We start from the raw sequence: 14481 nt of genomic DNA, 5'->3' as shown, positions 1-14481 counted from the left end.
GAATCCTACTCCTTAGATATCAAATGCATCACTAAAACCCAGCGACAAAGCTACTATATCAGCCTCAGTGGATTCAGCCATGAATTATATCACCTGGTGACTCCCGTCTGCTAATGATGTTAGCAGATTGTTATGGTTTGAATCTGTGTGTTCCCCCAAAGCCTCAAGCGGCCATGGGGCAGGCTTTTAGAGTTTGATGGGTGTGAGAGCTGCACCTGCCCTGGGGTGGATAGTTTGCATATGTAAGGGAGAGGAGGAGAGTGCTTGAGGCCATTCCGCCCTGGTGTGTGTGTTGCTTTTGCTGTTGTCTGCCACCCTGAGCTGTAGCCCTCTGCCATGTGCCAGTCTGCCTTATAATCTGCCAAGTACGGACTGAAACCTCCACAAACTGTAAGCGAAATAAACCTTTCCTTCCTTAATTTTGGGCGTCAGGTATTTTGTCCCAGCAACGAGAGAAAAGTAACCAAGACACAGATAAAGATACGACTGCAGCTGCTACTCACAACCTGTGCCTATTCCACTGAGAATACAGGTGAAACACATTGCACAGTCAGTATTTTAAAGCCTTATCATATTATTAAAACAAAGACGACAATTTTCTAAACCGTCAGGTTTCTTACCAGTATCTCAGGACTGGGCGGGGGTGGAGGAAGCTGGACAGGGGGCAAGCTACTCAAGGGAAATCCTTGCTTCACCTTGTTAATCTGTTCATTGTACTGTGCCTGATAGAAGAGAAAAAACATCTTAGAGCACAATCAACTTTAAAAAAAAAACCAATACATAGGAATACTTCATGTTGTTTTAAATAATACAACATAGAACAGTGGCACTCAACTTACTGAGATAGACTGGTAGCTACACATATAAATATCTGTATTTTTTAAAAGTGTTGGTTGATCAACAAGAAACAGTGACATATAATTCACAGTTTCTTGAGACATGATTTTGCCAAAAACTCCTGAAAGTTGAACGCCATATTTTCATTTCTGACACTGTGCCTATTTTACTTTACTATACTAAATAACACACAAGAACTAGAAACGAAAGTCCTAGAAAACAAAACATTTAGAAAATTTCCCACAGAAGACACATGCTTGGAAAAAATTAAGGAGACTGAAACTTAAATAAATGAAACAAATCCTAGAGATGGCTAAAGAGTAAAAAAGGGACTGGGGAGAAATAGTCAAAACCACCAAGGAAAAAGTTGGATAAATCTGCAGTATTTTGAGGCAGCTCTTCACAACAGAGTATTGCTTTTTTGTAGGTAATGTTATGGAGTTGCAAAACAATTACATAGTAATATTATATATAAAAAGATCCTGAAGCCAAGTAAATAAACCAGTGGGTCGCCTTTCTCGATTACCTTAGTATGGTCCTGATTAAACTGAACCAATAATTACGAATTTCTCTGCATTATGGAATAATTACATAAAAAGTTAAGGCTGAAAATTAACACAAGACTAATCGATCTTCCTTTTAATTCTGTAAACACATTGTTATTCAGACTAGAGACGACATTTTTGATTATGAGGAGTTAGTTTTGGAATTCTAGGAGAGCTAGATGAAGCACAATACTTGAGTTCACCATTTCATGGACCACAGATCTAAATGGTCACTTGTGTGAGTCTAGGGTGCTATCTACCATCAATTACATGAAAGTCTTCAAATTGGCGGCATAAACTTTGATAACTGAAATGAATAAAACATGTTCCTCCTTAGGCTTTCCTAATTGCTTTTATTGCTAGATGCTTCCTTTAATTAAATCCTACCCACAACATTCAGCCCATTTTCTCTCAATTTACTTCAAGACTTACCCTGAGGAATGCAATCTTGTTTCTAACATCCGCCACAATAGCATTCCAACTGTCTACCGCAGCCTTTAACTGAAGTGACTCTAGGTTGCTAGTGTAGGAAAAGGAGATACAAAATAAGCTCTTCTTTTCACAATATACATAAGTTTCCAAAATTTTCCATTATGTTCCCTAGCATACATACAAATACAACAAAAAAATAAAATTACTTCTATCAGCAACAAAGAACTCAAATGGGGTCAAAGATGTGTGGTAGGGATTGTTAATAAAAATAATAACAAAACCCAGTAATACATAGGAATTCTTTTTTTCAAAAACACCATACAATTTAGGCTTCCAGAATACTAAAATTTTTTTCTGTCTTAGTATCAATCTTGGTAGTTCTCCGTCTCCCTGTCTCCCTGTCTCCCTGTCTCTCTCTGTCTCTTTCTCTGTCTCTGTTTGTCTCTCTGTCTGTCTCTGTGTCTCTCTCTCATAGGAAAGTCTATCTCATAGGAATATATACGTATTTCATAGGAACATCTCCAATGCAGTAGGGAAGCAGAGAAAGTCAAAGGGAGAAAATTCCCTTAGGCATCCAATGCAGGCGGCAGCCTCAAAAATGCTGCCCAATCTTGGAAGTAGTTCTTGGATTATTTTTATATTAACTCTAACATAAAAGAGCCACAGTTGGCCTATCTGGTTCTGCTGTGATTTGTGCAAAGATCCTGCCTCTGGAAAAGCAGACTAGAAACAAGCACTTCCTGTGTGAGGGCAAGTGAGACTGTTCCCTCTGTACAATGCAAAAGCTGCATGCACACAGCAGACTGATCAAGCCATGTCCAACACATAATCAAGGTATGAACAACTTTGAGGCCTTCAGGATCTACTGTTTCAAGAAAAGACTTTATGGGGTCAAAAGGTCTTTTCGAAAGGTCAATCTGCTATAATACTATATAAGTTTAAGAATTTTAGAAGATCAGAAAAAGTTATTACTTAAGATCATCTCATAGAAAGAAGCTTAATATTCTACTTTAAACAACTTCCTGTCTCCTCCTAGCAAGTAAAGAGTCACCACTTCCAACGGCACTTCCTTAACTTCAATGTGTATCTATACATGCTGGGAGTCTTGTTAAACATCATATTCTGATTCTTCAGAATTAAAAGGACAATAATAATCATTAAAATGACAATCATTAAAAAATAATGATTCCTTGGTCCCTGAGATTCTAGTTTGTTTTCAGTTTTGAAGGCAGAGCATTTTAGATTACAAATATATGGAAAATTTCATGCTACTAGTCCAAAATTTGAAAATTACTCCTACAGCATAGTAGGGAATGGCCTTTAACATGTTGTCACAGGCTACACTAATGGTTTTTCCCTTAATGTATTCCAAAAGTAATTCAATCAAGCATTAGAAGGAAAAACATTTAGAAAACAATTTCCAGTAAGAATTCACCTTTGTTTGTCAATGTGTGGTCTTTGCACATGTCCCTCACTGAGACTCGTGATATATTTCACTGTGGAAGAAGGGAAAAGTCCTTCAGCAGCTACTGCTGTACTCACTGCTTCTCACACTTCATCAAAAGCAGCAAGGTACAAACATAAAATGACTCAAATAACTTCTGATGTAAACAAAAGGGGGCTTCTTCAGTGAAGGATTATGTTGTGCTATACGTAAACACATCATGGGATAGGTTCAGCCTTGTTGGTATTTGCGAATCTCAAGATCAATATGCATTAAGGATGTGGGAGACATTACCTTGCTGCCATGTGAGTCACCCTAGCAAGCTGACTGAGACACTCTTTTTCAGTCTGCTCTAGATGAAGCAATGCAAAATCTCTACGACACTGTAAGAAATACACCTGCAGATTTTTGAGAAAGAGAAAGAAGTTAAAAGTGTTCCTGTAAGTGAACATTTTCTTCCCAAGTATATTTTAAGTTGTTATATGTCAAGTATATTCAAAATGACTTTTCAATCTGTCCCAACATCTAGAATTTTGACTATTAAAAATATATTATGAAAGCTTTTCAATCAATATAATTTCACAATTCTAATTCTCATATTCAGTAGTCACTGGATCAGTTAACATTTTAGAACACTCTTTTTCAAACTTATACACATATTGCAATTATATAAAAATGTAAAAAAATTGATATCTTGGTCGTACAGATTTTAATTTAATTGAAAATGGGTATAGCCAGTGCATTACAATTTTAATACCGGTAGCTTTCAGAAGCTAATAAACTAATATGCAGCAAAGTTTGAGAATGAGCTAAAGAAGTCCTGATATCCATTATTTTTCTCTTGATGAAGAGTCAGAAATTCAGAACACATAGAAAGATACAGTATAGCCCAAATGGGCCTTGGAAATCACCTAGTGTAATATTAATTTCTCCTATATCAGGAATCTTTTCCAAATCCATTACTGATGTACAATCACTTAGCCTTTGGATTCTTTTTTACTACTAATCACTCAATCACTAAAAATTATACCACCAGTCAGCATTAAGTGTTAGAGAGTTCTCTGACATTAATAATCTAGCAGAAAGATACTTGAACAAAAAAGCAATAAAACACAAAGAATGCAAAGGAGCTTTTAAGGTAATGTGGGCATTTTTTTTTGTTAATGCTAGTACTTCCAAACTATTTCTATGGATTTTTCATTCATATATCAGTCATTGGTCACTGAATTCTGGAATTCAACTATTCTGCTAGAGAACAAAACTTACCAGTGACACAGATGAGAAGGTTTACAATGCTTTTAATATCACAGATTTTCTAAAAACATGAATTTTGTTTTATATCATTTGTTATCTATAAATACAAATTATATACAAACATACATCATTTTTTGGGGGGAACTCTACCTGTGTGGTGCTCTAAACTAGCATAGAAGAAACAGGGTTACTTTCTAGAGGTCTGGAAACTAAGTTGGTTTTTCACATTGAGTTACATGATGTACATGTATTGATGGAAGATCTAATATAGGAAATAGCAAAAGATTATAGCAGCAATGAAATGTTAATCTTTGAAAGTTTGGCTTAGTGACCTTGCTTCATGAGAAAATTTTCAAGGTGTGTACATCTGCTCGACATAGGGCAACAATCAATTTCTTGGAGTCATTGAAGGAAAACAATACAAGATCATAAACACTGAAGTATTTATACACAATATGCTAATAAGCAAAAAAAATTGCACAAGAGTCTGAGGTATGTTTTCTTGGCTTGTTCTCAGAGACTTTATTTTTGTTAATTTAAACATCAGTGTTTTTTTCAATTTGTTAATGTACTAGTACAAAACTAAAACTTCCTTCCCTAACCCCATCCCCAACTTATTTTTTTACCTCAGCTGTTAAGGCTCTGCTGGTTTCTGCATTCAGCTTATTTAAGGAGGTTTTAATTGTGCTTTCCAGATTATGCTTCTCCATCTCCCACTGAGATCTGAAATATATGATCACGAAAGAGTAAGCAACACTGCAACAGGGCAACCTTTCTCATCGTATTATGAAGAAGGGGATACTTACCAGATACCAAACTGGCTGGCACCTTGATCTGAACTTTGTAGTTTCAAGGAAACACATTTCTGTTGTACATAAGCTACCTAGTCCATGTTAGTTCCTGCAGCTCAAACTAAGACAGCAAGTTACTGCCCTATCCCTCAGTTCCCTCACATGTAAAAGTGTAGAAAGTTGTGTTATCTTTAAAAAGAGTTGTGAAAATTCATTCAGACAATATACAGCTCTTTTCCTTGATACATAAGTACTAAACAAATGCTAGTTACTATCTTCTAAAATAGATTTTATATAAAATAAACTTTCTGTAAGCCTTTTTGCATCCAAACAATAGCAACCGCATAGGTTTTCATTATCTTTGTCATAAAGTCAAATGTCAAAATATTTTTTATTGGTTATGTCAGTGCTCTCATTTTAAATCTCAGAATAGAGCACAATCCTACAGCTTCAGAGGGAAGGGAGAGCAACAGTGGCTAAGGACATGCTTTATGCACGAAATAATGGAAAGTGACACCGATGAACCAGTGAGGTTTTTGTTCTCGTCACATCCTTGCTCAGCTTCCTACACTTGAGTCCCAGAACTCTCTAGCATATGAACCAAATTCTGTCTTTAATGACAACTGATAATTGAAAATACATTACAATAAAGACTGTCATAAAAATCACCTTCAATGTCTTATTATTAGAAACAGCCAGATGTTTGAGGAACTAATACTGACAAGAAGCTTAATAATACTGTATTACGAGTATCACTGGGACCAAAGCCTATTAAGGAGAAAAAAATCATAAAATACCCAAAGAGATACATTAATACTAGAGGGAATATTATGTCATTAAATACTGTGCAAAATTTGCATAAAAGAAAATAAAAGGGACTTCATCAAAAAACATTTGTGTTCTAAATAACATCACAAAAAATGAAAACACAACCCAGATATAACAGAAGAATATCAAATTTCTTGTTATATATACAAAAGATAGAGAAGCATTTACAAAAAGCTGTATAAATAAATATTCATGATAACTTTACTCGTAATAGGCCAAAAGCATGGAAAAAATTAAATGTCTAACAAACTGATAAAAAGATGAAATGTGTTCTATGAAATAACAAAATATTACTTATCCATAAAAATGAATGAGTACTGATACATGCTACAGCATACAGGGTAAAAATATGTTCCAAAAATAAGTAGTGCTGATGGCTGGATACTTCCATACACTTTAACTAGGTACATTTTCTGTACATAAGTTAGATCTCAAAAAAGTTGTTATAAAAAATTACTCACAGCAAACAATAGGTAAATCAGAATAAAACCCAGTTTCAGAAAGTAGTCACACCTAGTAGTACTGATTGGAGTAAAGAAATAGGAACCCTCAAGTTCTAGTTCTGGCAGTAGTTTGTTGTGGGACCGTAACTCTGCTGTTTTAATTTCTGAGCAAATTCCAGGATTAGAATGAAGGTGACCATACCTCTCAATTTGCCTGGGACACTTTCAGTTTATACCTATTATCCCAGTGTAATTCTTGTTATTACTCAGTAGCACGCTCAAAAGTGCCCAGTGAGGATAACACATTGTAAGGCTTCCCTAGCCAGTGAAATACAAAGTTTCAGAGAGGTTATATTTACCCTTCTTGCCTCCTAAAAGGCTAAGTTTGTTTGTACCTTTTCATGGAAAGCTGTTCTTTAAGGTTCTTGATTTCATTATCTTTAGCATGGACTTGACGTTGTAATCTAAGGAAATGAGAAAACAGGTCATACATGTTAGAAATCATTTCTCATTAAGCCAGAACAGTCCTATCGGCAACTGAGGATGGAATCAACTATCTGTAATCTGGACAATAAATCGTGAGGCTGAAAAGATGAACTTGATTCCTATACTTGTTCCTTTTGAAATTTACCTATTTTACTGACTACTCAAAGAAAGGGAAACTAAATTCCAATTCAGTAAACTAGAAAGCTAGAGAGAAATGTTATCATGTGTCCCAGCTCAGTGACTTGAAAAACTGACTTCAGCTCTTTCTACTTTAGTGTGCTAGAAAACAGAGATGGTATCTTGATTTTTCTAAGTCTGTTGTGGAATTAAGAACTTTAATGTCCTTAAAGATATATCTCAAGTCATGCAAAGTATCAAAGATCAGAGGTCTGAAAGAAATTAGACCTTAAATATAAAAGTTAAGCTGTGTGCAAATAAAAATACTAATTAAACATTATAAACTAAAAAAAAAATTTTTTCTGTTACTAGAGATTGGACCCGGGGCCATACACATGGTAGGCAAAGTGTTCCACCACAATATGAAGGAATTTATATCAAAATTATATTTCTCAAGTCTGATAAGTTCAGACTGTTCGACACATAGAAGTTTTAGTTAATATGAAACTATTAAGTGGAAACTCCAGAAATAAACAATGCATAAGCTTCATATTATACCACCATTCTGAATAGCATGATGAAATCTGTGCTTTCCTGTTCTGTCCTGTATGGGACATGGGCAAATCATCCCTTTGTCTAGTGTACCCACACAATGTATACTACCCATCGTTAGTTACTTTGTAGCTAATTAGGTTATCAGATCAACTGCTCTTGCACCATAATGCCTGTGTTCCAGTAACCCTTATTCTACCTAATAGTGACTCCACAATATCATAGTCAAGCTGGCAATTATACTGCAGTATAACTGTCATCACTGTTCTATTTTATTAATTGTTATTATTAATATCTTACTGTGCCTGGTTTATAAATTAGATTTTATCATACGTGTATATTTATTAGAAAAATCAGTACATATAGGGATCAGTACTATCTGCAATTTTGGGTAGCCACTGGGGGTCTTGGAATGTATCCTTTGGGTAAGAGGGACTACTGTATTTCTCTTTTATTTTCAAGGTTTTCCTTTGTCTTTAGCCTTCAGAAATTTAGTTATAATGTGTATTGGCAAGAATTTCTTTAGTTTTTACAAGTTAGGGTTCAATTAGCCCCTTACATTTGTAAATGTATCTATTTTATAAACCTGGACAATTTGTAGTCATCCCTTTGAGCACTCTTTTTCAGTGTACACTCTTTCTTTGTACTCTCCTCCTAGAAGTCTAAGAACTTGGCACTTTTGTTATTGTCCCACAGGTCCCTAACAGGCTGTCTTTTCAAGGTCTTTTCCCTCTAACCTGTTATCTCTTTGACCTTCAGACTGAATAAATTCTATTCACCTGTCTTTAAATCCACTGATTTAATCTATCATCTGTACACTCCACAGTTTTAAATTTTAAGTGTTATATTTTCTAGTTTTATGACTTCCACTCTTTATTACAACTTACTATTTATTATAACCTGAGATTTTATAGATCTTCATTTTCTCAAATTTAATTTCACTGAAGCATTTTTATGATGTTGCTTTACAGTTAAATAATTCATTCATATAAAATGATCTGAATCATTTTAATATCATTTGTTGATCTTCTTCATATTGTGATTTCCTTGGCACTTGGTATGACGAGTGTTTTCTGCTGTGGCCTACATATTTTAGATGACTCTGGGTTCTATTTTAGTTTTGTATTTTTAACTGACAACCCTGCTGTGGTATGTAAGGGTCCAGCGGTATGTATGCTCAGCTTTACGCTGGGCCCTATCAACAACATCTCAGCAAAAGTGAGTTCTGATACACAATGCATGGAGTTGAAAAGTGTGGAAGTTCCCGCAGAGGAGTGCGTCACACTAACTCACAATGCCTTTTGCCTACAAGTGGAGCATAAGATGAACTCCCTGTTAGGCCCTGCTGACACCAGGAAAGGAGAAAGCAAAGGACTGTTTCTTTGCTCTTATTTTTTGTTCTCGCTACTTCAGAGTAGAGGCAGAAGTTTGCTCCTCTGGCATCGGCAAGGAAAGGAGGAAGTGGAAGGCCAGTTAGTCCCAGAGCAAAGATTTAGCTCTCCACCAGGGCCATATAATAGGAATGAAGCCTAGTATTCACTAATTCTGCCTGGCACTAACTTGTTAAGTCCCGCTTTTGCTGGGTAGAGGTAGAGGCTCAGTTGCCAGGTGGACCATACTAGCACAGAAAATACAGGAATTACCCTCTGCTGCCTGGTGGGGACTGGAAAATCAGCTGCCTGCATTCAAGACTCTAAACCAAAATAACAACAACAACAACAACAGCTGCCTTCTTGGTCCTTCTGAAAATACATTACCAGGGGAATAAATTATTGTGTCCTGTTTCTGCAGGTGTGTGAATCAGAGCATACTACTCCCTAGGGATGGTGTGGGGCCCACTGGTGTTTGGCTAGAGTAGGGTGGGTACTCAAACAGGTTTTCTGTTGTTACACTTTCCTTTTCCTGATTCTTTGGCTAGAGGGAACAGTCTTTTTTTTTGGATTATTTTTCCCCTGTGCTTACTGTCAGGCCCAGTGTAGAGGCTTCTTCAGGGCCCTGTTTGGGATATATGTGCAAGGCAACCAGTAAACTCACTGCTGTTTCATTCCCCAAATCCCAGTGTTCCTAGACACCGTGTTTTCTTCCTCCTGCATTTCAGTGCCCAAACTCACTGACAAAATCAACACCGAGCGCTTGATGTGGCCTTACATGTTGAGAATGCTGGGCCAGTCTTCTGCCTTCTGCAGTGTTCCTGCGTTTATTTGTTGTATCATGTCTAGGGCGTTAAAGCTATAAGAACAAGGAGTTGTGAGGATGGGGCCCCTATATCTTGGTGAACCCAATAGTCCCTTTTATATGTAATTTTAATTCTCATATGTTACGGCCAGGACCCAAAATGTCACCCAAAAGGCTCATGGTGTTAAAGGCTTGATAAATGTCTTACGGCTGGCTATTCACTACCGAATGCTGCTTGTGTGAAGACACACGTATGTAAGGGTACATGAACCAGCGCTCAGGGCTGAGGAGGGCTATCCTCAGATAGCAAAGGAGAAAGGCAGCTCCTTCACAATGACAGAATTACTTTTCTGATCTCTGATGCTACATGACATATGTGTGGATCAATCAACACCTACCAGGCTAAAAGAAAAAGTTTTGAATCCTGAAATACAGAGAAGCAAAATAAGTAGCTGCAACCATCTTAGTCTGTGCATTTCCTTAGGGCTTCACTTCCTTCTGATCTTAGGGGATCTCTCTAACTGAGTAGTAGGAACAAGGCTGAAGGTGTCTGAAACTGAAATTGTATTGCCAAGGCTATGGCGTAGTTTTTTGTAAAAATCTTGTCATGTTTGAGATACATGGGAGAAAATTTAAAGCGTAAATGGCTGCCAAGTACTTGTCCCATTTTGTATGATATATCCTGAACTCTTTAATAGACAACATTCTCTAGTTTTTGCCCTGTTCCTCCTATTACTACCCTAGAAGCTGTAGCAGATTTTAAATTAAATTTCAGGAATATATAATAGCACTGTTTATTAACAGATGCTGCAGAACTATGCTCTATTTCAAATGACATACATTTGAGGAAGTGATTAGCATAAAAGAATTAAAGCAGGTCACCCATTTTCCCCTGTGAAGTTAGTCAGAATTTTGGTTTTTGGCATTTAATGCTGAAGGTGATAAGAGAAGAGAGATCAGTGGAGACGGGAAGAATCTCCTTGCATTGATTTGTATTCTCTCTCTCAGGGTTAGAACACAAATACTCTGGCAGACCAATATAAAGAATAAAAAACACTCAACTGATTCTATGGGTGTCTTTGAAAAATGTACTTATATGCTATAAAGAAACAGATGAACATTGATTCTATTTTTACAAATTAGAGTCATGACCTAAAAGTTAATCATCCTTTTCATGTAATTCAATTATCTTCACACTTGTTTGGGCAATACATGAAAAGCCTGAAATATATCGAGACTGAGCAGTTGCGCTCTTCTCAATGCAGAAGGCAAAGCACAAATGCACATGGTTTTCAAGCAAATCAAACGCTCTGGAGCTCTTACTGTGCAGTAGCACTGCCACCCAGTGGCCACACAGAGATCATCTTTTATACACAACAGACAAGGCAAACCCAGAACTGTCCCTTTTTCAAAAATTTTGCACTTACTTGGAAACTTTATTGACTCCAAAAGCCACTTGTTGGTTAAGAGAGGCGATTATTTTTTCTTTCTTTTTAATTTGCATTTGATTTTCTTGCCACCGAAATGTCACTGTTTTCAGCTGCTTTTTGAAATCCTGATCAATGTAAAATATTTCATAGTTATTTTTGTTCAAATCAGGACAGAAACTACAACAAACACCAAACAAACTGGGTTCCTTTAAAAACGGAAATTCTTTTAAATATAATATCTGAAACACTTCTTACTTCCCTGACACCTAACGGCAGAAGAACTTACCTCACACTGAAGGTGCAGTTTATAAAGCTGCTGCTGACAAGTAAGCCTGTCCTTTTCAGTTTCTCCGTAGCCCGCTGTGACCTTACCAGCTGAGCCCTATTAAGCAAACAAAACATGCACATCTCATTTTTCTCTTAAAAACAGTAATATATTAGCTACCGTAGAGGATTTAAAGCTAACTCCTACTAATGCTTTCTATCTCCACTCAAACATTACTTCTCTAATTAGATAAGCCGACTTTCCCCCAGTTACAGCATTCACTAAGCAAAGCACTTCATTTCTGGTGCTAAGATTGCATAACACTACCTGCATGCTTCCTATTTTAAAGCATTTTCTTCATAATGCTTTTAGTATAAGAACCATATGAGGTAGTACTCATTATTCCCATTTGAAAATGATAAAATGAGTAATTGCCTAAGGTCACATAGACAGACTGCATTATATATTTGACTTCACTGTTCAACTGTTCCAGCAGATTGTAAACAACTGTGAAAGTAGGCACCATGTCTTAGCCTAGTTCTTGATCCCAAGTAGGTACTGAATGGTTTTAAGTTAAATAAACATTCTTTGAAATTATGTGTGACACTTTAATTCTGATTTTGAGTTCTTATAGTTCTCCTGGCTACTGAATAAAAATCAGTGGTCATAATTTCAGCCAAAATGTACATATCCTACAATTATATGCATGTTGTACTGTCAAGCATGGACATGTGTACTAACTACAGTCTTTGTACTCTTAGTACATTTCTACATAATACATACTATTATAGTTCAATCCAGAACAGGTTATCACTGACTGCTCATGAGTCAATTAAAGAAGTTTTGATTTAATTCTTTTATTTACTTTAATTAAATGCTCTGTTGAGCACTTAAATATTATTCATATGCCTGTTCACATATACGTACATCCTTTCAAGCAATGACTATCAGAAAAAGAACCAGAAAAACTGCTGTTGTATGTTAATATTTTATAGACATTTCAAAGTAACCAGATTAAATAAAAAATAAAAGTAGCTTTGTTTCACAGAACTACTTTTCTCATGATATTTTACCCAGTGGGATATGATCATTCTTTTTTTGTGCGTTTGTTTTTCTTGTGGTGCTCAAAAGCCTTTTGCAAAGAATGCAGTTGCAATCGTTTTCGCCCAGTAGTTAAAATCAGGAGATGGTGTGAGAGCTGATGTGAAAAGTTCATAGTCCCCAGGGGTTTTTTTCCCTTCACCAATCCCTCCATACCTTCCTTCCTGTTTTTTTCTACCAACAATAGCATAAACCATTGGGCTTTTCAAAAACTTATACTGTTAAGACTGAGAAAAACAAAGTAGCAACTGTTCCTGAAGAAAAAGGCAGGAATGTGTGTTCTGCAGTCACGCTCACCTGCTCTATCATGTCCAGAATATGCAGTTCGTCCAGGCTGTAGAACTTGTCTTCAGTTGCAGAATCTTCTTGAACATCACTTGCATCATGCTTCATAAATTTACCCACTGAGTGTGCATTTGTTTGTTCTCTCTTCAATTGCTCTTCTTTTTCCCTCATATATGAACTGTAGTGATAACACAATTGTTGTTTTTTGTACAGCACTTTTTGCTTAAATTATTGCTTTACAAATTAGTACTGTATTGGTCTCATAAGATGCTCAGCATTAGAAGGGTCTATGGTCAAAGAAAGTTTGGACAGTTTTCATACTGTGCCTTTGTCTTGAGCAATCACAATGAATATAGCAAATCTGAGACAGCACTTGATTCCCTACCTATGCAACTGTCCATCCCAGTGCTTTCAAGAATTGAGATCACTGACCTCACTTTTCAAATTAAAACTACTAATGTTAGTTACTTTGGGAAACAATATTTTGAGAAATACTGCCAAGCATTTCCACCTCATTATTTACTCTCTTTCTCTCTCTCTCTCTCACATACACACACACACACTCACACACACTCCATATTCCATATTCTTGCCAGGTAAGTTTAATGAGAATTAGTGCACTGGTCTAATATAAATTTAAATAGAGTACTGCACATACCAACACCCTATTGTAAAGTAGATTGTAAAATGAAGATTTCTTTCTTAAGACTTAAAAAAACTATAGTGACAACATAGACTTCATCAACTAGATGCCACTAAAAATACTGTACATAAAATGGCAACTGAACAATTTTTATACTTATGTCTAAAATTTAAAAGCATGCTAACACCCTTTCAGCTGTCCTATGATATAGTAACTATAAATTTCTTTTCTAATCTCACTGAATGGTAACAAGAAACAGTACTTTTACATACAGTATGATATAAATAACTTGATTTTACTAATGAAAAAACTCTAGAATACACTTACTTTTTAAAACATTGACATCTAAAACACTGATACCTAATGATTGTGGAGTACTTCATAAAATACTACAAATAGTCATAGAGTATCATTCAGATATTGTAGGATGATCTAAGCAATTTAAAAAGTTCAATGAAATCAACTGCTTGCGTAGACCACTGGTTCTCAGACTCAATTACTTTTTCGAGTTACCTAAGGAGCTTTAATAAAAGTAAATGTTTTCAGGCATCCTTATACAAATATAAAAGTACAGATGAATCTCTACTTTTGAAAGTTTCCCAAATTATTCTTAAACTTTAAGTATAACAACAGCAATGGATAACTTATGAAAATGTTTATGTCTCAAAAGATGTAAACTGAACCACGAAAAGATGAAATTACACCCGCGCCTTGCGCCCAGGCAGCGAGTTCTCCGGGAGCTGCAGCGCTCCTGGGTCCCAGTGTGGGCTGGACTCATACCACCGCGATTCCCAGCCGAAAAGCATGCAAAGAGCCAGGTAGGCCCCACCCAATCCCGGAGGCCAGGACGCGA

At 36.2% G+C, this 14481-nt stretch overlaps 1 protein-coding gene across 7 annotated transcripts in view; it reads right to left on the bottom strand.

Annotated features, from left to right (window-relative positions):
• Positions 1–14481, bottom strand: part of Dzip3 (DAZ interacting zinc finger protein 3) — a 90288-nt gene that overhangs the window by 11652 nt on the left and 64155 nt on the right. For all 7 annotated transcript variants that reach the window (XR_001234381.1, XM_013515123.1, XM_013515125.1 and 4 more), the window contains 8 exons: positions 12998–13163; positions 11621–11716; positions 11332–11459; positions 6970–7038; positions 5139–5235; positions 3553–3656; positions 1815–1902; positions 621–722 (listed from right to left, as the gene is read on the bottom strand). Coding sequence is in view for 6 of the 7 variants with exons in the window: in XM_013515123.1 (XP_013370577.1) it covers positions 621–722; positions 1815–1902; positions 3553–3656; positions 5139–5235; positions 6970–7038; positions 11332–11459; positions 11621–11716; positions 12998–13163 (850 nt within the window). In the remaining variant the exon portion in view is untranslated. The remainder of the gene's footprint in view (positions 1–620; positions 723–1814; positions 1903–3552; positions 3657–5138; positions 5236–6969; positions 7039–11331; positions 11460–11620; positions 11717–12997; positions 13164–14481) is intronic.

Source organism: Chinchilla lanigera, unplaced genomic scaffold, assembly GCF_000276665.1.
Source record: "Chinchilla lanigera isolate Chin_1 unplaced genomic scaffold, ChiLan1.0 scaffold00026, whole genome shotgun sequence".
Classification (NCBI taxonomy): Eukaryota; Metazoa; Chordata; class Mammalia; order Rodentia; family Chinchillidae; genus Chinchilla; species Chinchilla lanigera.
Note: the sequence above shows the minus strand (reverse complement) of the source record. Positions and strands in the feature narration are given on the sequence as shown.